The 21,395-nt window shown below is 43.4% G+C and overlaps 2 protein-coding genes across 4 annotated transcripts; both read left to right on the top strand.

The window, feature by feature from the left end:
- The first annotated feature begins 597 nt into the window (after positions 1 to 597).
- On the top strand, positions 598 to 15,539 carry col6a2 (collagen, type VI, alpha 2). 3 transcript variants are annotated; one of them, XM_037276367.1, is made up of 32 exons: positions 598 to 787; positions 7,382 to 7,470; positions 7,566 to 7,666; positions 7,807 to 7,950; positions 8,026 to 8,388; positions 8,477 to 8,497; positions 8,566 to 8,631; positions 8,709 to 8,807; positions 8,891 to 8,917; positions 9,006 to 9,032; positions 9,115 to 9,159; positions 9,265 to 9,318; positions 9,397 to 9,459; positions 9,530 to 9,592; positions 9,673 to 9,726; positions 9,800 to 9,835; positions 9,910 to 9,972; positions 10,126 to 10,188; positions 10,253 to 10,315; positions 10,394 to 10,456; positions 10,537 to 10,587; positions 10,653 to 10,751; positions 10,817 to 10,879; positions 10,950 to 10,985; positions 11,057 to 11,102; positions 11,186 to 11,338; positions 11,397 to 11,491; positions 11,663 to 11,844; positions 11,934 to 12,112; positions 12,190 to 12,228; positions 13,805 to 14,148; positions 14,652 to 15,539. In XM_037276367.1, the coding sequence occupies exons 2-32, from the start codon at positions 7,395 to 7,397 to the stop codon at positions 14,916 to 14,918; spliced, it is 3,045 nt and encodes a 1,014-aa protein (XP_037132262.1). In that variant the 5' UTR covers positions 598 to 787; positions 7,382 to 7,394; the 3' UTR covers positions 14,919 to 15,539. The 3 variants fall into 3 exon arrangements, with proteins under 3 accessions (XP_037132262.1, XP_037132263.1, XP_037132261.1); XM_037276366.1 differs by lacking the exon at positions 598 to 787 and adding an exon at positions 5,839 to 6,019; XM_037276368.1 differs by lacking the exons at positions 598 to 787; positions 13,805 to 14,148; positions 14,652 to 15,539 and adding exons at positions 5,837 to 6,019; positions 12,732 to 13,720.
- Positions 15,540 to 15,793: 254 nt separating this feature from the next.
- zgc:162816 (uncharacterized protein LOC571260 homolog) lies at positions 15,794 to 19,958 on the top strand. The gene is made up of 10 exons (XM_037276726.1): positions 15,794 to 15,926; positions 16,157 to 16,312; positions 16,568 to 16,697; positions 18,066 to 18,216; positions 18,302 to 18,482; positions 18,623 to 18,741; positions 18,834 to 18,960; positions 19,090 to 19,152; positions 19,242 to 19,347; positions 19,435 to 19,958. Exons 2-10 carry the CDS (start codon positions 16,167 to 16,169, stop codon positions 19,522 to 19,524), a joined length of 1,113 nt encoding a protein of 370 aa, XP_037132621.1. The 5' UTR covers positions 15,794 to 15,926; positions 16,157 to 16,166; the 3' UTR covers positions 19,525 to 19,958.
- The last annotated feature ends 1,437 nt before the right edge of the window (positions 19,959 to 21,395 follow it).

Below are 21,395 nucleotides of genomic sequence, written 5' to 3'. Positions count from 1 at the left end.
AGTGTGGTTTGGTTTTTATATTTGTGTCGTGACGAAATAGCACCACAAAGACAAAAAGTGTGATGACTGTTTAAACCAGAAATGGGTTTTTTTTGCAATGTAGGAAAATGCTAGTCACTAGCTAGTGACTAAATGACTTTATATAATACATCATAAATTCACAATTGAAGCCGATCAATTTCAACTCCATGGATACACAAAATAAAAAGTTTGTATTGATGCGTAGATGTAAAAGTCTGACACATGTTTCATATTAAATGTTCACTCTTGGCCTACTGAACAATTCCAGTAGAAGCGTCTCCCTGTGAGTTACGTTCGAGACTTGATTTGGAGCCACTGTTTTGATCACCGCTGCGCTTGGGTGTGCAAGTTTAATGAGTCTGGTTTTAGTTTTTGATATGGCAAAGATCCTCAGCGTATAATCAGGTGATTCAGCATGTTTCAGCGCATTTGTGTCTCAATATTTGTTTAAGCAGGACTGTTCCTTTGAAATTTGTCTTGGCCCACAACAGTATTTTCTGAGACTGCACTTCCTCCTTCCCCCTGTTTTCCAAAGCTGCCTTTCGGATTCCTCTCAGACCTCAGTGCAAGCGTCCAATGCGAGTGACACAAGTTGAGCGAAGAGGAGCGACGAGGTAACGACTCCCAAGTGCTTTGCCTCAACGCAAACCACATCTGGAGAAAGTGACATCAGGGATTCCGAAGAGAAACATGTTAGATTATGATAATTTAGTGTCTGCTTGGACGAAACGTGAGCACCCAGGAGCTGCGCTGCAAAACATCTCAAGTCAGTGCAGAGAACATACATGTTCTATTTCATTGTCAATGTCTGCATTCTGGTGCACATACATGTTTGATTGTCACGTTTCGCATACAGTATGAAGTGAATTCGTAGTTCTTTGGAAAAAGCAAAGTGATACTGGAACTGTTTATGATTCTGGGAACAATTATGCAAAATTCCCCCCGGGCTGAAAAGTCATCTTGGTCCATGTGAAAGAAATTGAGGAAAGGAAAAAAAAAAAAAAAACTGAGAGAGCATTTGTGAGAACTAAGAGAGAGTCTGCTTTACTCTTATTTGGGGGAGAGGGTCATTCCTGCTTTATGAGTCACAGTTTTAAGAGGGACCAGAACACCCCCTCCAACACTTTATTCCGCCATCCCATGCACATTGCTCCACTCCTCTTCTCTTTTTAAGGGAAAACTTTTCCATGGCTAAGACAGAGATGAGATTCACTGGTGAGCAGCTGGACTCCTCCGCCTCCTCTTTTTTTTCTTCTTCATGCACTCTCCTCCTCCGTTTCCTCGGTAAAATGCTGCCAAAGACTTTGCCTCCAATTAGATAGGGACTCATAATCCATTGAGCCTTCCTGTCGTTGACATTTACAAATTTACAAGAGTCACATTCTAAATTTGAGAGCCATTCGTAGAGTTCAGCTGGCATTGACTCATTGTCCGTTCAAAGCCCCATTTACAATTGTACCATAAATCACCACCAGTGACAAGTCCAGATCTTGGTCCATGTTTCACTCCACTGCTTGGAATCCATGCTGACCACGTTGGAGATAAAGCATTGCAGGATGTAGTACTGCAACATGGCCTTGAACTATATTTGTACTTCAGAGGATGAATGGATGGATGGATGGACGGACGGACGGATGGACGAATGGATGGGATGTTTTAATCCAATTCAAAAGGTCAATTTTATAGGAAACATTTTTTTTTCAAATTATAAAACTGAATCCAATTATAGTATGTACCTAAATGATGACCAAAAGCGAAGTTCAGGCATCCATCAAAGTAAGCGACTGCAATTTAGTGACACTGTTGCTATATTTTGTGACTTTTCCAACCTCTTGAGCCTCTTTTTTTTTGGGTGATGAGCAACAAATCTGGGGACTTTTCATCATGTTTTTGGAGACTTCTGAAGAAATGTGAACTCCCGGAAAGTTCTCACCCCACCTTGTGAAAATAGCCCAATAATCCAGCATTACGCCACATGTCAAAATAGTTTTAAGCCTCTTTAGACTTAGTTCGTTTTGAGGTGACAATCCAGTCTCAAGGAAATGTGTCACTAGACACACCCTACCCCATTTTTTATTGCTGGGCCAATGGTGTGTAAAGATTACGGTACCGTAACGACAAGGGGCGGAGCTAGGAGACTGAACAAGGCAAGGAAACTGCTTCTGCTTGCAAAATTGGAGCCCATGTTATGTGCAAAGTTTTTCACCTCGCAGAGATATTACCGTATTTTCCGCACTAAAAGGCGCACCGGATTATAAGGCGCACCTTCAATGAACGGCCCATTTTAAAACTTTGTCCATATATAAGGCGCACCGGATTATAAGGCGCATAAAATAGAAGCTATACTGCAACAAACTGAGGTTGACTAGGGTTGCGGTATGCATCCACTAGCCAATAACCAACGAGCCCTCTTTAAACGATCGCGTTTCTCAAACGATCTCCTATAAAATGATCGGAACTGACTAAAGTTCGATCTAACGCATTGGTACTACTTACCTATGTTTCCCTTCCATATCGATCCGTAGATTTACTCGAAACATTAACAGAGCAGCCTATTTTCACATGAAATAGCCTGGTACGTATAGCAGCTATCGTTATAGCATTAGCCATCCGCAAAGTCCCACGAGCCTCAGCTCGCAATCTCCCATGAGCCTCAGCAAAGTGTAAACAATCGCGTTTCTCAAACGATCTCCTATGAAATGATCGGAACTGACTAAAGTTCGATCTAACGCATTGGTACTACTTACCTATGTTTCCCTTCCATATCGATCCGTAGATTTACTCGAAACATTAACAGAGCAGCCTATTTTCACATGAAATAGCCTGGTACGTATAGCAGCTATCGTTATAGCATTAGCCATCCGCAAAGTCCCACGAGCCTCAGCTCGCAATCTCCCATGAGCCTCAGCAAAGTGTAAACAATCGCGTTTCTCAAACGATCTCCTATAAAATGATCGGAACTGACTAAAGTTCGATCTAACGCATTGGTACTACTTAGCTATGTTTCCCTTCCGTATCGATCCGTAGATTTACTCGAAACATTAACAGAGCAGCCTATTTTCACATGAAATAGCCTGGTACGTATAGCAGCTATCGTTATAGCATTAGCCATCCGCAAAGTCCCACGAGCCTCAGCTCGCAATCTCCCATGAGCCTCAGCAAAGTGTAAACAATCGCGTTTCTCAAACGATCTCCTATGAAATGATCGGAACTGACTAAAGTTCGATCTAACGCATTGGTACTACTTACCTATGTTTCCCTTCCATATCGATCCGTAGATTTACTCGAAACATTAACAGAGCAGCCTATTTTCACATGAAATAGCCTGGTACGTATAGCAGCTATCGTTATAGCATTAGCCAACCGCAAAGTCCCACGAGCCTCAGCTCGCAATCTCCCATGAGCCTCAGCAAAGTGTAAACAATCGCGTTTCTCAAACGATCTCCTATAAAATGATCGGAACTGACTAAAGTTCGATCTAACGCATTGGTACTACTTACCTATGTTTCCCTTCCATATCGATCCGTAGATTTACTCGAAACATTAACAGAGCAGCCTATTTTCACATGAAATAGCCTGGTACGTATAGCAGCTATCGTTATAGCATTAGCCATCCGCAAAGTCCCACGAGCCTCAGCTCGCAATCTCCCATGAGCCTCAGCAAAGTGTAAACAATCGCGTTTCTCAAACGATCTCCTATGAAATGATCGGAACTGACTAAAGTTCGATCTAACGCATTGGTACTACTTACCTATGTTTCCCTTCCATATCGATCCGTAGATTTACTCGAAACATTAACAGAGCAGCCTATTTTCACATGAAATAGCCTGGTACGTATAGCAGCTATCGTTATAGCATTAGCCAACCGCAAAGTCCCACGAGCCTCAGCTCGCAATCTCCCATGAGCCTCAGCAAAGTGTAAACAATCGCGTTTCTCAAACGATCTCCTATAAAATGATCGGAACTGACTAAAGTTCGATCTAACGCATTGGTACTACTTACCTATGTTTCCCTTCCATATCGATCCGTAGATTTACTCGAAACATTAACAGAGCAGCCTATTTTGACATGAAATAGCCTGGTACGTATAGCAGCTATCGTTATAGCATTAGCCATCCGCAAAGTCCCATGAGCCTCAGCTCGCAATCTCCCATGAGCCTCAGCAAAGTGTAAACAATCGCGTTTCTCAAACGATCTCCTATAAAATGATCGGAACTGACTAAAGTTCGATCTAACACATTGGTACTGCTTACCTATGTTTCCCTTCCATATCAATCCGTAAATTTACTCGAAACATTAACGGAGCAGCCTATTTTGAAATGAAATAGCCTCGCGGGTACAACAGCTATTCGGTGACGCCCCCTGACTACAGTTGCCGTAATGTTGGGAAGCGATGCGACCTTGTAATTTACTAGTCGTACTAAAACGTACTGAAACATTTTGGCAGAGCACTGTGTACAACCAGTATGGATCAACAAATTCATCAATTGATCCATATATAAGGCACACTGGACTATAAGGCGCACTGTCGGCGTTTGAGAAAATTTTAGGTTTTTAGGTGCGCCTTATAGTCCGGAAAATACGGTATTTGGAATAATTGTAATATTCTAACTGGTTAAAACAAAAAGGTTTATATAAGATAAACTGGATTGAAAATGACTTCGAACATGTACAGTCAAATGCCCCAACGGGCAATTTAGAACGACTTCCTTGAAACCTCAGTTCATGGCCATTGGCTTCGTGCATTTAGCGTTTCCTTTGGCTATTTTTTATTCCCGAAAAACAAATTGCGTCTGCAAAACATCATATGAAGAGCGCTCAAATTAGCAAGCCAATGTTGTGTTCGACCTTTGTAGTTCCACAGCCTTCATTCGTGTAACAGTTGTGGACCAGCATTGAAGAGCCTTTGACCCCTGCGTTGTTGCTGGAGAACACATTAGTGGCTACAAGCCACCGCAAGCCCCTTTCCAAATTCAACTGGACAAATTGACATGATAGAACATGTGGCTGCTGCAGCTGCCACGGCAACCATCAAGTGAAGATGAAATCAGACCAAGTGAGGTGCTGAAGTGTGTTAATCCACTCAAGAGGAGAACTCCCAGCATGTCTTCAAACACATACAAACCAGCACATGAACGCGCACCTACACACGTCAAGACGGTAAAAAGGGTCAAGGACAGTCTGTCAGTGTTTAAGCCGCGTATAAACCTCTCTAACTACACCAAATAATTGCAAACAGACACAAGCAAGGGCGCTTTTTAGTCTGCGTTTCATCCTGTTTGGTTTTATTCACTTTCTCACCACATGTACTGTGATGAACCGCCTGGAAATATTTTCAATAAGGTGACTTGGGGTGGGGGGGCTCTAGACTTTTTACTACATGTCTTGTGAACATCACAAAATACCTGTGGAGTCATCATCATTTTTGAGGCCCAAATGCATTCATGTGTGTTTGCGTCAGTGGTGCCAAAAGCACTCCCACTTTAAGTAGAAGTAAAGATACAGTTTTGCTTTGTGTCAACATCTAAAGAAGTTGTAAACAGGAACATGCCTATTTTGACAGAGACAGGAGTAGGAGAATGCAAACACTTGAAAATACAGAAACGTACTTTGGTACGTCCTGCCACTGTTGTGTGTTGAAGGGTTAACACTCATCTGAAGGTTTGGCACAATTCCTTTCCACAGTGGCCACTGTTACAATGGGCCTGTCGTGCACGCACGCGCGCACACAGTGGTTCTTGCAGAGCCACGGCGCTCCCTAGCGGATGGTTGCGAACCTTTGTGCGCATACGGGAGGAGGGATCAGTGCTTTCGACTGGGGCTGGACCGGGACAGGAGAGCGAACGGAGGCTCTTCTGCGGAGAGTAAACGGGTGTCCAGGACTTTATTTCTCGTTTCTTCCCCCATTTTTTTGTCTGTGTACCCCCATTTATGAAATGAGGAAATAATCCACACTGGACCAGGGGTGCACAACGTTTTGAAGTTGGAAATATTTGAGGTAAGTGGTGCTGTTTTTTTTTTTTTTTCTTCCACAGTAACGTGTATTTCTATTTCCACTCATCTGTTCCTTTCTTCATCTGGCTCATTTTTGCTTTTATGTGTTTAAAGATGAGTTACTTGTGTCAGAACAAAAGTTGATGTGCAAGGTAATTGAATCTCACAAAGTCTTTAATTCTTTAATTTTGTTGCTAAAATCGCTTCATATACGTTTGCTCTTTTTTTTATTTATTTTTTTAAGATTGAGTTAAAAACGCGTCACTTTCCCGGCCAGGCAGTGAACAGAGTTGGAACTCCATCTGCACGAACGACTTCTCGGCATCCTTTTACTTTTCATCCGCTAGAGGGCGACATAATTGATCCTCCGATGCGGAATTTTGACGAGGCCCAAAACGAGGCGTGAAACGTGAATCTAGTTGACTGGACATGTGGGGGTTATTTCTTAATTTATTCATTTATTTGCCGTCTTCAGGTGGGCATTGCTTGGAATGTTCCGTGTGATTGCTGGTTAGCTTCACAGTTCTGAGGTTTGGGTTTTCAATCTCGACTTGCAATGTGCGGTTTGCCTGCATAACATTAACTTGCATGTTAAATGAATTCAATGTGAATAGTCCATGGAAGAGTGAATGTGCCCTCTGATTGACTGACGACCAGTCCAGGGTGTGACCTTGTTGCCTCCCGCCCAGATATAGGTTGGGATTGGCTGCAGATCACCTGCTGGTAGGAAAATGGGTTATATTGGTGGATAGACATCTTGCCAAAATTGACATGTTCGGGACTGTCAGAGTTACAGCAGTATAGAACAGAACAACCCCCAACTAGTGGATTGGTAGGTGTATCCGGTCCAATCGCAAGCATTTCCTAGCTCTGACAAAATGAAACATTTGCATATGTTGTAAGTAGCCCTCGTATCATCTTTTCATGTGATACATAGCCAGACGTTTGTGAGTCTGCTTTGACGCCATGTCGGGAATGTTCAAACCCAAAGTTCACTCCTTGCATCATGTGACGTCACGACTTGTCAAACCCCATCATGTTTGTTTCTTGGCATCAGAAGCAGCAAGCTGTACTAGTGGTTATCACATCTGAGAGTTTCTGACTTCAAGCCATCCTGTGGAGACTTTTGGTGTTCTCCCAATGCTTTGAATGTTCTTTTTCCCAAACACTCTGGCTTTCTCCCAAAATCCACGGGCACGCATGTGAGGTTCATTGAACACCTCAAATTTTCCATGTAAGCGTGAATGTTTGTTGCCCTGTAAGGGCCCTGACTGGAGATCAGTCTCCACTCTCACCTAAAGAGGATATGTGTAACAGAAAAATGATTGTCTTCATTTGCTTGGTGCATGGCTGTGTGTGTTAACAGAACGGACAAGAACATGGAAGGGTTAAAGGTCATTGCGCTGTGCCTTATTTTTGGAACCCTGAGTAACGGCCAGCAACTCGAATGCAACAGTAAGTGGATGTTTATCTGAACAGCTACAGATCCTCATCATCATCTTATCTTATCATCTTGATAACATCTGTGTCCGCCCTTCTACTTTTTCCAGAGAAGAGAGAATGCCCTATTGATGTGTACTTCACCATTGACACGTCTGAGACCATCGCCCTGCAGGAGTCCCCCCCTGGATCACTTGTGGAGAGCATTAAGGTTCATCTTTAATAGCAACTCTAGCATCAAAAGTCAATCATTGTCCCCCATTGACATTTTCCCATCCAAAGTACAGGAGAGATACAATTTAACCTTACAAATAATATCTTTGTGTATTGTTCTGCTTCTTTCTATTGTAGCGGTTCAGTGAGCAATTTGCAGATCGTTTAGAAGCGGCCGAACTTCGAGGTGCTGTTCGAATCAATTGGAATATCGGTGGGCTGCACTTTTCCCAGAGACAGCAAGTGTTCAGCCGCCTCGGATCCAAGACTGATTTCATCTCGGTAAGTTTCACCGGCAGCCTTTGATGAAGATGGGATATCTTGGGTTTCTTTTCTCTGACATTTGACTGTTGCCAGGGTGTCAGGGGAATTCGTTACCTGGGCAAGGGCACCTACACAGACTGCGCCCTCACCAACATGACCATGGAAATGCTGCGCTCACCCTCATACCCCACCGCCCTGAGATTTGCCGTGGTCATCACCGATGGCCATGTGACCGGAAACCCCTGCGGGGGAATCAAAGTGGCGGCAGAAAGGGCGCGTGACGAGGGCATCGGTATTTTTGTGGTGGCGGCTTCCAAGAATATCGATGAGACCGGGCTGAGGGATATTGCCAACGCTCCAGCTGCAGTCTACAGGAGGGACTTCTTGGCTGTTGATCTGAGCTCTGGAAGACCTGTCATCCAGACGGACACCATTGACCGCATCATTAAGACCATGGTGACTCAAACGCAAAGCTACAAATGTAGGCACACATTGAGTAAACTGTTTCTTATCACAACTTGTTTCGTCTGTATTTTTTCCACAGAAACATCAAGCATTTGTGGAGGTGAGACAAAACACCATCAAGACTTTCCAGAATGCAACTTGAATGATTTTTCTCTCCATCTCCTACAGTGCTATCAAGTGTCTTGCCTGGAGACAGAAGGGCCACCAGGTCCAAAAGGCCATCGAGGCCAGAAAGTGAGATTCTCAGACACACACACGTTTTGCATTGTTTGTTGTACAACTTTTCCACTCACAACTTATTTCCACCGCAGGGTGCTAAAGGAGACAATGGTGATCCAGGTCCAAAAGGTCAGAGAGGTCGCCCAGGTGACCCAGGTATCGAGGGGCCCATCGGTCAGCCTGGTATTAAAGTAAGACAAATTTCCAACAGCATTTACAGGAGGAGCATGTGAATTTTGCTCTGATTCTCTGTTTTTCATTTACTTCTGTGTAGGGAGAATCAGGACTTAAAGGCGAGAAGGTGAGAGGCTTTGGTCTTAATCTGGTAGAAATTGGGAGGCAAAGAAAGATCATGCCAAGTGACCGTGAATGACTTTTTTTGTCCACAGGGAGAGTTGGGGACCCAAGGGAAAAAGGTACATCTTTCTTCTTCTTAAATATTATTATGATTCAGTGTGATCATTTGTTTTCTTAATTGCATCTTTTTCTTGTCATCAGGGTGTAGCCGGAATCCCAGGGCGCAATGGAACAGATGGACAGAAGGTAAAGAATATCATTTAACTTCAACACCTTTTAATTTTCAAAACAGTTTGCAACAGTGACATTTTTGTTCCACTGTTTGATGTTCTATTTGTGATTTGCTTACAGGGTAAAATTGGACGGATAGGCGCTCCTGGCTGCAAAGGAGACCCCGGAGACAGAGTATGACAAAGATATTATCAACCAAACCGTGAACAAGCGTGTTTTGGCACACTTTGAAAATATTGTTTACACTCGCAGGGTTCTGATGGTCATCCGGGAGATGTCGGCGAACGTGGTCTTCTTGGAACTGCTGGAGATAAGGTAAACAAACAAAACTTCAAGGAAATCAAGTGTATCATCTATCACTCTTGTCGGAATTATCTGCCTGCAGGGAGATCCTGGACGTCCTGGAAGATCTGGTCCTCCTGGATTTGCTGGCGAAGGTGGACCTAAGGTGACGAGGACGATGAAAACTCACATCATCGGTTAACTTTTAAATCACTCGGAATGATGGAGGACAATTGTGGTTTACAGGGAGAAAGGGGAAGTCCCGGATCGCCCGGTTTACCTGGACTCAAAGGATCTGCTGTAAGATGATAAAAACATTACCCAAGAAATCTCAGATTCTTTCACATTTACTCATCTGTGCGTTGTTTTTTAGGGTACCCCAGGACTTCCTGGATCAAGAGGAGAGCCTGTAAGAACAATTCAATAATTGGCTTTCTTTCTGTTTTTGAGTTGGTTTGGATTTGGACTGTGTTTGTGTACCAGGGGAGGCGAGGAGATTATGGACCAAAGGGTACTCAAGGACCAGATGGAGTCCAAGGGGACAAGGTATGATTTAGTATACTTTCTCAAAACCACCTTTTAGGTCTGTTTTTATTGCGAGAAATCTGAAGGAACCAGAAGCTAATTGAACTAAGTTTTTGTTGTTGTTTACTGTTGTGAAAGTGTCTCTTATGTTTTTGGACTGTTCTTTATATTTAGGGTGAAATGGGATCAGAGGGCTTGAGGGGTCTTCCAGGTGAATCAGGAAACAAAGGCGCAAAGGTAAGAGGACATTCTCAAATATTTTTAAATGAGAGCAATTCTAAATCACCTCTCATCTAAACAGGGGGACAATGGTCTTCCAGGCCCCAGAGGACCACCAGGTACACCAGGAGAGCCAGGACGAAATGTAACTCAAATGTTTGATTTGGGAATATCAACCAAAGGTGTAGTTTTGAACATAAACTCTAGTTTCTTTTCATCGTAGGGTACACGAGGTGACCCTGGTGATGCTGGACCAAGAGGTGATCCAGGACAACTTGGACCAAAGGTGGATCTCTATCTGTCTGTCTTCATCGTATATGATGTAACATGATGAGTGTTTTAATTGCTTCTTTCACATCCATTCAGGGAGACCACGGAAGACCTGGTTTCAGTTATCCTGGACCAAGAGGATCATCGGTACCAACAACTAGTTTACATCCACGCCTGAGCTGTGCCACAACAGTTGACGGCTTTTTTTGTAGGGTGAGAGAGGAGAGAAGGGAAATCGTGGACCTCGTGGCGGCAGAGGAGATTGTGGTCCCAAGGGTGATCCCGGACAAAAAGGAACCCCAGGAGTGCCAGTAAGCATCACTTGTTTGTCATGTCAAGTCTTTGGATTGTGCAGGTATAACTTCTTTTTCAACAGGGTGAACCAGGACATCAGGGTGAGCCTGGACCTCGAGGACTTCGAGGAGAAATTGGGCGTGATGTAAGTAAAGAAAAACTGCGTCAAGCTAATTTCAAGGCCTCATCTGATTAAGTCATTGTTTCTTCTTCAGGGAGATTCTGGTCCTGAGGGTGACCCTGGCCTCACTGTAAGATGATTGTTTTTATCGCATCCATTCAAATATGGCACACATGATTTGATGATCATATCTTCCTGCAGGAATGTGATGTCATGAATTACATCAGGGAAACATGCGGCTGCTGCGGTGAACCTCCATTCATATCTATGATGTCATCTGAGTCAACGTCACATGACTCGCATCCTTATCGTCTGTGTTTCTGCTTGCAGATTGTGAAAAACGATGTGGTGCTCTGGACATTGTGTTTGTGATTGACAGCTCCGAGTCAGTTGGCCTGACCAACTTTACTTTGGAGAAAAACTTTGTCATCAACACCATCAACCGACTAGGATCCCTGGCCAAAGACCCTCAGTCAGAAACAGGTATGGGAATACTTTGTCAGCTCAAGCTTCAGCTCTCTCAACTTGATTTTGTTTCCAGGTACAAGAGTGGGAGTCGTTCAGTACAGTCACAGCGGAACTTTCCAGGCCATCCGGCTCGACGATCCCAAAATCGATTCCCTCTCTTCGTTCAAGGTCTCACCCAAATATGGACGATTGTTGTTTCTTTAACATTTTGCTGTTGTGTCATCGTCTTCGTGTCACTTGACAGAATTGTAACTTAAGCACAACAATAAGTTTGATGTTGATTTTTAACCTAGTTCTGCTCTGTAGAACCTAATCACTTGTTGGATGTTTTATATTCAGGACGCAGTGAAGCGCATGGAGTGGATCGCTGGAGGAACATGGACTCCATCTGCTCTGAAGTACGCCTACGACAATCTGATCAGGGACAGCCGTCGAGCCAAAGCCAACGTCACCGTGGTGGTCATCACCGACGGACGCTTCGACCCCAGAGATGATGATTCATTGCTCACCTACCTCTGCAGGTACCTACCACCTGGAAAGTCACATCAGCCTTGACGTCAAGCGAGATTGAGCTAATGCTTTATTGGGGCGTCCACTTGTTTGTTTGCAGCGATCCTAGCGTCGATGTCAGCGCCATCGGTATTGGAGACATGTTTGATCAGATTGAAGAGAATGAAATTCTCAAGAGTATAGCCTGTCAGAGGGATGGAAGGGTGCTGGGCATGAGGCGTTTTGCCGACCTTGTGGCAGAGGAATTCATTGACAAGATTGAGACAGTCCTCTGCCCAGGTACGTGGACATAAACAAGGACACAAAACGTTTATAAAAGTAGATCCTGGCTAATTCTGTGTTTGTCTTTCATTCAGATCCTGTTATTGTATGCCCGGACCTGCCATGTAAGACAGGTAAGCTTTTGGAAGGTTTTACAACTTGGAGAAATGACATTTGTCAATCTGGTACTTGCATTATGTGTCTGTCTCTGTGCCCGTCTCTTTGTCTTTCCAAATTGTGTTAGTCCATCTCGTCGACATTTTTGCTGTTCTCGTAATCAATTACCGTTTAAAACAAACATGAGTCTGTACAATGGTGTTACTATATTGCTTTTAGTATTTGAACTTAAAGGTGAACAAAATAAGGTTTCACAAAGTTTTTTTTCCTCATGCGCCAAACAAACCAAACATTTTATGTATTGTCCAAACATCAACCTATAAAATAAGTCAAATTGACCCCAAATCTCTCCTTGTAAAATGTACTTAGCATTTCTGAGTAGAAAAACTTTGCTAGGTTTTTCTGAGTGAATTTCACTCGCCAGTTTTTACAGTGTAAAAAAACAACAAAAAAATTTTGCCCGCGTTGCGTGGTGTTGGTGGGACGCCGCCCACAATGTTATTCCGCCCCCTTGTTGCAGGAGGGCGCTTCACTTCACGGCAAGGCCCTCCCGCATGGAGGCCTCTAGCCGAGGAAGGCACCCCCTCATTGGTCCCGACCTCTTTGGAGGGTGTCGCCGGCCTTCTGAAGCAACTGGGCAAGGAACAATATGGTGTTGGCGTGGCAACCATGGCATACACAGCCCAACGAGCAAAACTGGCCAAGGGGACAGACAGGCAGCAGTGGACCCAGCTGTTCATCGACTCCTTCAAATATGTCTATGGAGACATCATGGGAGACCCTGAGAAAGCTATAGGGCTCTGCTAATGCTAATATGCTAACCCCGCTACCTCACAAATATGCTTAATGCTGGACTTGGAGATCTTAACACCACTGCACCTTTTATGTCGTGCAATATAAATAACATTATGCGGGTCATTTTGATTATTGGCTAGATATGGCAGGCAGGCTTCCCAAAAGCAAAACAAAGAATTCTAAGTACTTTACCAGGGACTGTGTCCAGGGAACTTAAATGATGACGCATGATGGATGTCATCCATTTGTTGGGAGAAACGTTGTATGGAGCCATTGATGCTTCTCCTGTGGAAGGTAGTTTTGTGATGAAGCCTTATTTCCATCGTGAATTACTGGCTTGCGGAAATGACTTCATATAATTAGACATTTTGCACATATCCATGGTTCCGTGATCAGCCACAAAGGTCAACTTACACACAATATTGTATATGAATCAGATGTCTGGCGTTGTGTTGATTAATTTCACTTGGGATGTAATTATGGTGCCTTGATCTTTTTAAGAGACTTAAAACCAGCTATGGTTTTTATATGTGCATGTTTTGCTGCATGTGGCTTGGCTTGTAGCAGAATAACTTGGACAATTGATGACTTGATGGCTTTCATCTCAGCTGTTGTTGTCATACCAGCTCAGTGACTGCAACTTGCAGATGTGAATTTTGTAAAGAATATAGTACGTTATATATTGGAACTGAATAAATTGGCATAGAAAGCAAATGGAATGGTTTCCTGTTGAATTGGACTTTCCAGTAATTGCAATCAAAGGCTCACTTGATATATATATTTTTGTGTGTGTTCCAGAACCTGCTGTGGCCAGCTGTGTGCAGCGGCCATTGGATGTGGTGTTCCTCTTGGACGGCTCTGAGCGGATGGGACTGGAGAACCACCGGCGGGCCAAGGAATTCATCGACAATGTGGCTCGTCGCCTCACCCTGGCAGATGGCCCATCGGATGAGAGGAGCGCTCGTTATGCCTTGGTGCAGTACGGCAGCCCGACAGAACAGCGAGTCGAGTTCCCACTCACGCACAATCTGACAGTGATCTCCGATTCGCTGGCGAGAGTAACCTACATGGACTCTTCCTCGGCTCTGGGCAACGCAATCATCCACGCTGTCAACAATGTGGTTTATAGATCAGGTGCTCAGGTAAACACAACACACAGTCACGTTGGAGGAATGAGTAGCCTATGCTCTCATGTCTCCCTTGAGAAAAGTTCCTGGTTATTTCACGACAGTGACTCGAGTCCAGAATGCTAACAAATTGTGAACCCAACCCAAACATTAAATGACCGCAATTCCTCTTGGCCTAGAAAAATATGGTAGGTCATCTGAGATGAGTCTCAGGTTTGGTCATTCTTTCCTCCCATAACAACAATTTTTGGAATCTGCTCCCTTTGGTGGGAAATGAATGAAAATCTCATCTGCTTCCTATCACAGCCTGAAAGAAGTCCATTCTAACTTCACTGAAAATTTTATAATCACCCATAAAAATGAATTTGAGGTTGTCCATTTGTACCTTCTTTTATACAGAAATATTAATCTTAAAAGATTGCTCGATACAATTTTTTTTCAAGATGGATACCAGTATGAATACTTGATATCAGTAGCCAACCATCCCTAATGTTGACAATTCATCACGTGTGTTGCAGGGCAACCGCTTAGCTCGTCGTAACGCTGAGCTGGCCTTTGTGTTCATCACCGATGGCATTACGTCCAGCGAGCAGCTGGAGGAGGGCGTGTCCTCAATGAAGCGAGCCGAGGGTGTTCCTACGGTGATCGCCCTGGGAAGTGACACAGATGAGGAGGTGCTGCGGAAAGTGGCGCTCGGTGACATGTCGTCCATCTTTAGAGGCGACGACTACGCCATTTTGAACAAGCCGTCTTTCTTTGAGCGTTTTGTCCGCTGGATATGCTAGTGAGGAACTGCAATGCTCTCTCTACGCCACAGAATTAGAATTGGTAGAATGAAAGAAGGAGCTTTCCTTCAGCGTACACATGAACACAAAAGCACCAACCAAACCTCTACGTATGAGCATGATCATTATCGAATGTAAAGCACTGATGCAGCTTGATCTGGGTGGAGATTGTTTTACCCTGCCCAAAAAAGGAACGACCCTTTAAGTTAGGCCAATTTTCTGTCACTAGTTTCCATTCTATTAATTCTAAATCTATGGTCAGCTGTCCAACCTAAAGAAACTACTCATCAAAGATTTGTATAATATGCATTTGTATGAACCGAAATGCCGACTTTGTTTGGAGGTTTTTCTTTTTCTCTCTCACTGTTGTCACAAAGTCAGTGTTTATACATGAAAGGTGCTAAAGCAGAGAAAAAGACAAAGCCATTTGTACTTCTGATGACTTTTTTTATTATTTACATTATAAGAAACTGTACAATAGTTTGTCAAGGGAATTAAAACAATCTCTCATATCCCACTTAAATGCCACAGGAACAGACGATACACGCTCTTGCAAATCTGAAAACAGCCACAACATCTGTAAACGTGAAATCCAAATAAAGTCAAATGTGGTGACTCCAACTGTCTTATTTTGTGTTTAAAAATGCATGTTTTGTGTGACCCGCGTTATTTGGGTGAAGTTAGTTACTTATTGTCACAGGTTCAAAGTGCCACATTTGTCCCCCCAAACAAACACACACGTGCACGCACGCACACACACGCACGGTGGCGCGCAAAGAATCGATAGGGCTCGGTCACAACGAAAGACACTCCGCATTACTCCAATTGGATTGAGACATACCCCGCAACCCTCTGCGCAAAAAAATAAGGTTCAAGTCAGACTTTCCCATAACGCCAATTGAATTGAGACATAGCCCGCGACCCCTGGTGGAAAAAAAAAAGGTTGGTCCGAGCTTCTCTGCATGAATGATCCAGTTGTAGGACAGAACTTCCACTCGACCTTTAACGGTGGGTAGAACCGAACAATATATTATTTGCGTACGTGTGTGCGGGTGCGTGCCTTTTAGCCTCAAAACTAGTGCTCAGAGTTTTTCAACCACTTGTAGTTTTCAAGTTCAGCGAAATGAAGTTACTGCCACAAATGTAAAGAAATGATCTAAAACCAGGGTTTCGGTTTGGGCCAATATGTGGTCACATGCCAGTCATGCATTCAAATTTAAGTGCAGTGTGTCTTCTAGTGCTGCAAATATGGATGGGGAGCCTCTCTCAGCCCTGTGTACGCCTGCTCTGGTGGTCGATGTGGACAAAGTGAAGAAAAATGCAATGAGGATGATTGAACGATGTGAGAAGCTTGGAGTTCAGCTTCGCCCTCACATGAAGACCCACAAAACCCTGTACGATCACACACATACACAAATGGACAAAAAGCACTCAATGTTCACTGATTTTATTTTTTTGCAACAAATTATAATGATAATGAATTCATACATGAAAGTCAATCAAGCTGGAGGTGAGCATGCTGTCTGGAGAAGTGACTAGAATAATATGGAAAGCAACCAATAATTTTTGTGTTGGTATGAATGAGTAGCTCTGTCACGTACAATATAGGACGCTGACTAGTGTGTGTGTATGTGTGTGCTACCATCCAGTGAGTGTGCTGACCTAATGACACGGGGTTCACGGCGGTGCATAGTGGTTTCCACCCTGGCAGAGGCCTGTTTTTATGCTGACCATGGATTTGATGACATCCTCTATGCTTATTCTCTACCTTTTGATAAGGTTCTTCCTCTTCTCTCTATTAGCCACATTATACATTCTATTGCAGATCACATGATGATGTACAGCAGGGGTCCCCAAACTTTTTCCTGTGAGGGCCACATAACCTTTCCCTTCTCTGATGGGGGGCCGGTGTCAGTTTGTAACAGAAAAAGTGTGACGATCGTAGGGGAGCTTAAAAAATTTATTGTTTTCCAGAAAGCCACATATAACCAAATAACGGTTATTTAATAACCCTTTCCAGGTTCTTTACAGAAAAAAAGTCAGGAAACAAATAATAACACTATTAATGAAATAAATAATAACTAAATAACCCTCTCTGAGTTCTTCACAGAAAAAACTGGAAATTAATAATAACTAAATAACTCTCTCTGGGTTCCTCATAGAAAAAAAAGCCATGGAACATTAACTTTCTGTTGTGCCATGCACAATCTTAACAGATAAAAGTTCAGCTCAGTTGTCAGAGCAGAATCTCTCTGACACATATGAGCAGTCTCTTAAAGTTCTTGTGTTCCTTTCTTATAATCCTTTTGTAGGTTCCAGTAGGCTTGTAGACACCGCTGTCTTTTTTGTTAAAGTTTGCTAGTGCGTCATAGTCTGGAGTAAAATTTGTTGTGGCAATTCTTAGGCGAGATCCGAGGTGTTGGTCAGTTTACCTCGATCTGTGACGGTTTGATGTTGACGTTCATGTGGCTGAACGTCACGTCGCGTACGTCGAGCCAAATTGGCCACTCTCTTTTAAACGCTCGGCACTGTGTCCACCTTGCTTTTCCTTGGGCGACTCATTTTAATGGAAGGATTCCAGGGGAAGGTTTGTGGGTGGCTTTAGCGCAAAACTGCATCTGAAAGCTCAGCGCGCGAATTACAAGAATGCTGTCGTCACAGCCCACGCTCTAAATTCGGGACTGATACAAATAGAGCGCGAGTGCGCCATGTCCGTACTACTGAGTACGTACACGCGCTTGTGAGTGTGCACCGAGCTTTCTGACACGGCTTCCGGTAGTAAATGCGCAGGCGAGCGCTTCCCCATCTACTGGGGAAACGCAGTCATTGCAGGCAAAATGACCACAAAAAAAAGTTTAATAATACAATTTGTTCAGGGTTGGCGGGCCGGATTAAACGGTCCCGTGGGCCGTATCCGGCACGCGGGCCGTAGTTTGGTGACCCCTGATGTACAGGGACGCGCAACTGGTGGGCATTAATTCTAGATGGAGTTTTGCTAGTCGCGGGCCAGCATGTATTTTGTACATATTTAAAATTGGTGGTCCTCTCCATCATTGAAGTTGCTCATCCCTGATCTATTACAAACAACCAAACTAAATCTGTCAATATTAGATGATCACACCACCAATTATCCTCATCTTTTGCTAGGTGGAGCGTTGTGCCATCTTGTCAGAGAGACTGGAGCTCTTTCAAGTTTTACTGGACCATCCTGATGCTTTGGAGCAGCTCAAAAAGCGACCGTTGAAAGATGGTCGACTGTGGCATGTCTGGCTGAAACTGGACTGTGGCAACGGTAGAGGTAAGGAGGCAAGAATGGCAAAATAGGGCCAATAGTACTGTATGTACTATTTATAACAGCTGCTGATTTCATTTCTTTCTTGTAGCTGGCATCCTGCATTCGGAGCCGGAGGCGCTCAGACTGGCACAGGCCATTGCTGAGACAGCAGGTGTGCAGCTAACAGGCGTGTACGCTCACTGTGGCAACACCTACAACTGCATAGGGGTCCAGGAAATTCAGGCAGTCGCAAAGGAGACCACCAGCTTTACTCTGCAATTCATGGAAAAGTGAGTGCACATTTTATTCTGGGTATTCTCAGCTAATTTAAAGTTGTCTTTGTCATCATCATTTTGGGAGTAATTTATCAAGTATACAAATATACTATTTGGTTGTAATATTTATGAAACTAGTGTTTCTTTTCCTTCAGGTTAAAGGCTGTTGGCATTACCTGCAAGTCCAGCATTGGCTCCACCCCCTCCTGTAGTCACCCAGTCCAAGACATGGCAAAGCTTAGTGAGGTGCATCCTGGAAATTTTGTCTTCTACGGTGGGTGCTTGTACTAAAGATGTCGTACCTGCCATTTGTGTGAGTGTCAATTACTGAATCTTGCGCCGTCCCATCACATTGCTTGCTTCTAGATGTGCAGCAGTCTCTCATTGGCTCATGCAATGTTGAAGACGTGGCTGTCCGTGTATTGACAAGAGTCATAGGTCACTGTCCCCACAGGAACCAGCTACTGATTGATTGTGGGTGGGCTGGGTTAAGGTACGTCCTGCATCCAGGCCCAGTTTAATGCGCAGGACCCAAACCAAATACAGTTGTGAAGTTATGTAAGTGTAAATTCAATTTCTGCTCTTTGTTTATTTTTTATCCCTATAATGCATATTACTCAAGTTTGGATGGGGCTGGGAAACTTCCAACAGGATACGCTGTGATCGAAGGGCATTCAAACCTCAAGTATTTGCAAATTTATATATTTATATAAATAATGTCTCATTAACCAATTACAAACTTGAATGTAGTTTACCATCTATGTTTTCATCCAGGTTATTATCCATGACTCAGGAGCATGGAAGAGTGGAGCCTATCTCAGGAAAACTGGATTACAGCATGTACCCTCTGGGCTTTCTACTCGCATTGATTCCATACCATGTTAGTGTCCTAATGTCGGACTATGCTCATTTATTTGTTAATTTTGCTCCTATTTGACTCTGGGTTTTTCTGTTGGTTTTTTTGCAGTCATGTGCAACAGCCGTAATGCATCCTGTGTATCATGTCCACTCAGAAGGCGTTCTCGTGGGCAAGTGGATACCAACACGTGGATGGTGAATAGATGTAAATAGATCCCTGAAACGGTTTACCGTTATGCAGTTGTTCTTTTCTCATACTAACCAACCATTCAGGCATAGAAGATGTGTAAATGAACATGGCTTTTGAACAGTTGTTTTGTGTCAAAATCAGAACCAGAACCAGCTTTATTGGCCAAGTTTGTGCATGCATGTTATCATTATCTAAATATTGCAGTATGTATTACGAATTGTTTGTCCTAAGGAGAATTTTATTACAGGCCACTCTAGACCACAGTTTTCTTAAGCATTTGATCATACGCTACAGGTATGAATTATTTTGGATATATTAGTGCTTAACTTCAATAAATGTAAAATAAATGTTTTATGCTCCCTTTACACATGCTGGGTTTGGGATGTTTTAATATAACGCCATTGTAAGTGCGCGCATGAAGGAAATCTCTTTACATTACCGAATTTATGTATCTTGCTCATGTTTGGTTGAAGTCTTACTCTTTAATGGCTTCTTCTTAAACATTGTGACATGTTTTGAGCAAGTAGGGAAGAGTTCATAAAGTGTACACGATACCAAGGGTGGGAAGTAACGAAATAATATCACACTTAAATAGGTCGTTTAGGTATCTGTAAAATAGTAATTTATTTGTTTCTACTTTTTACTTTTATTATTTGTTTAAAGTAAAAAAAAATACTGTCACAGATTTATATCAAAGTCAAAAGTCAAAGTCTGCTTTATTGTCAACCTCTTCACATGCCAAGACACACAAAGAAATCGAAATTACGTTTCCACTATCCCACGGTGACAAGACATAGTACACGACATACATACAAGCAAACAACACAAAATAAAAACAAGAAGGCACAAACAATGAATAATAAGAGTGATGAATAAATAAACAAATAACACAATATATAAATAAATAAGAGGAGCAAAACGGAGAAAGTGTGCATACAGCAGACAGCCAGAATATAGCGCAAAAGTACAGGACGCTACGCAGAAGGGGGGAGAGAGTTCAGGATCCTAACAGCCTGGAGTACGAAGCTGTTGGTGAGTCTGGTGGTGCGGGAGCGCAGGCTCCTGTACCTCTTCCCAGAGGGCAGAAGATCGAACAAAGAGTGAGCGGGGTGACTCACATCACTCACAATCGTGGTCGCCTTGCGGGTGAGATGGGAGGTGTAAATGTCCTTCAAGGAGGGGAGTGAAGCACCAATAATCTTACCAGCCGTGTTCACTATGCGCTGGAGGGCCTTCATGTTGTAGTCAGTGCAGCTACTATATCTATAATATATCGTTTATAAAATAAGTTCCAACAGTCTGTATACATAGTTACAAGTTTTCTGATTGTATTGTTTTAAATTGTGTAATTCTTTTAAAGCTTTTAGGTAAGTGCTAGCAATCCCTGATGGTCCAGTGGTTTTTATGCGAAGCTTTCACCGCCCGCGGCCAGGGAACGATTCCCGGTCAGAGAACCATATGCAGCCATAGGGGGGCACAAGTCAGTGTCTCCTCTGTGCCGGTATTGTGCTTGATTTGGTTCCCCCATGAGATTTTGTTCCCCCTGCCGCGGGAGCGCGCACGCAGAGGTTTGGAAAGCGAAAAACCGATGTCGTACGGCGTCGTACGGCGTCAGCACTATGTTGTTTTCAATAAAAACATGAAGAACTCACGTTTGCGTCAGTTAATTTTAATTTTTATAAAGGATTATTCTCATTTGATGCAGGGCCGGTTCTAGGAATGCACATAAGAGGGGGCAGTCAGAAATGTGAAGGGGGCATGTTCTTTTTTTTTTTTTACACATTTTTAACACTTAGTGTTTTCTTCACGGCAGTTGTTAGCTGTGTGTCCAGATCTCAACCTGGAGAAGTGGATTGCACTCTGTCAGGCCTCTACACTAA

Source organism: Syngnathus acus, chromosome 17 (assembly GCF_901709675.1).
Source record: "Syngnathus acus chromosome 17, fSynAcu1.2, whole genome shotgun sequence".
Classification (NCBI taxonomy): Eukaryota; Metazoa; Chordata; class Actinopteri; order Syngnathiformes; family Syngnathidae; genus Syngnathus; species Syngnathus acus.
This window is presented reverse-complemented; position numbering and strand designations above follow the sequence as displayed.

Bases quoted from the DNA above. Each gene is read 5' to 3' on its own strand.
- zgc:162816 (XM_037276726.1), top strand. From the start codon at position 16,167: ATGGATGGGGAGCCTCTCTCAGCCCTGTGTACGCCTGCTCTGGTGGTC. The intron at 16,698-18,065 runs GTTCTTCCTCTT...ATCTTTTGCTAG, and splicing joins ATTCTCTACCTTTTGATAAG to GTGGAGCGTTGTGCCATCTT. The intron at 18,961-19,089 runs GTACGTCCTGCA...ATATTACTCAAG, and splicing joins TGTGGGTGGGCTGGGTTAAG to TTTGGATGGGGCTGGGAAAC.
- col6a2 (XM_037276367.1), top strand. From the start codon at position 7,395: ATGGAAGGGTTAAAGGTCATTGCGCTGTGCCTTATTTTTGGAACCCTG. The intron at 8,808-8,890 runs GTAAGACAAATT...ACTTCTGTGTAG, and splicing joins TCGGTCAGCCTGGTATTAAA to GGAGAATCAGGACTTAAAGG. The intron at 10,316-10,393 runs GTAACTCAAATG...TTTTCATCGTAG, and splicing joins CAGGAGAGCCAGGACGAAAT to GGTACACGAGGTGACCCTGG.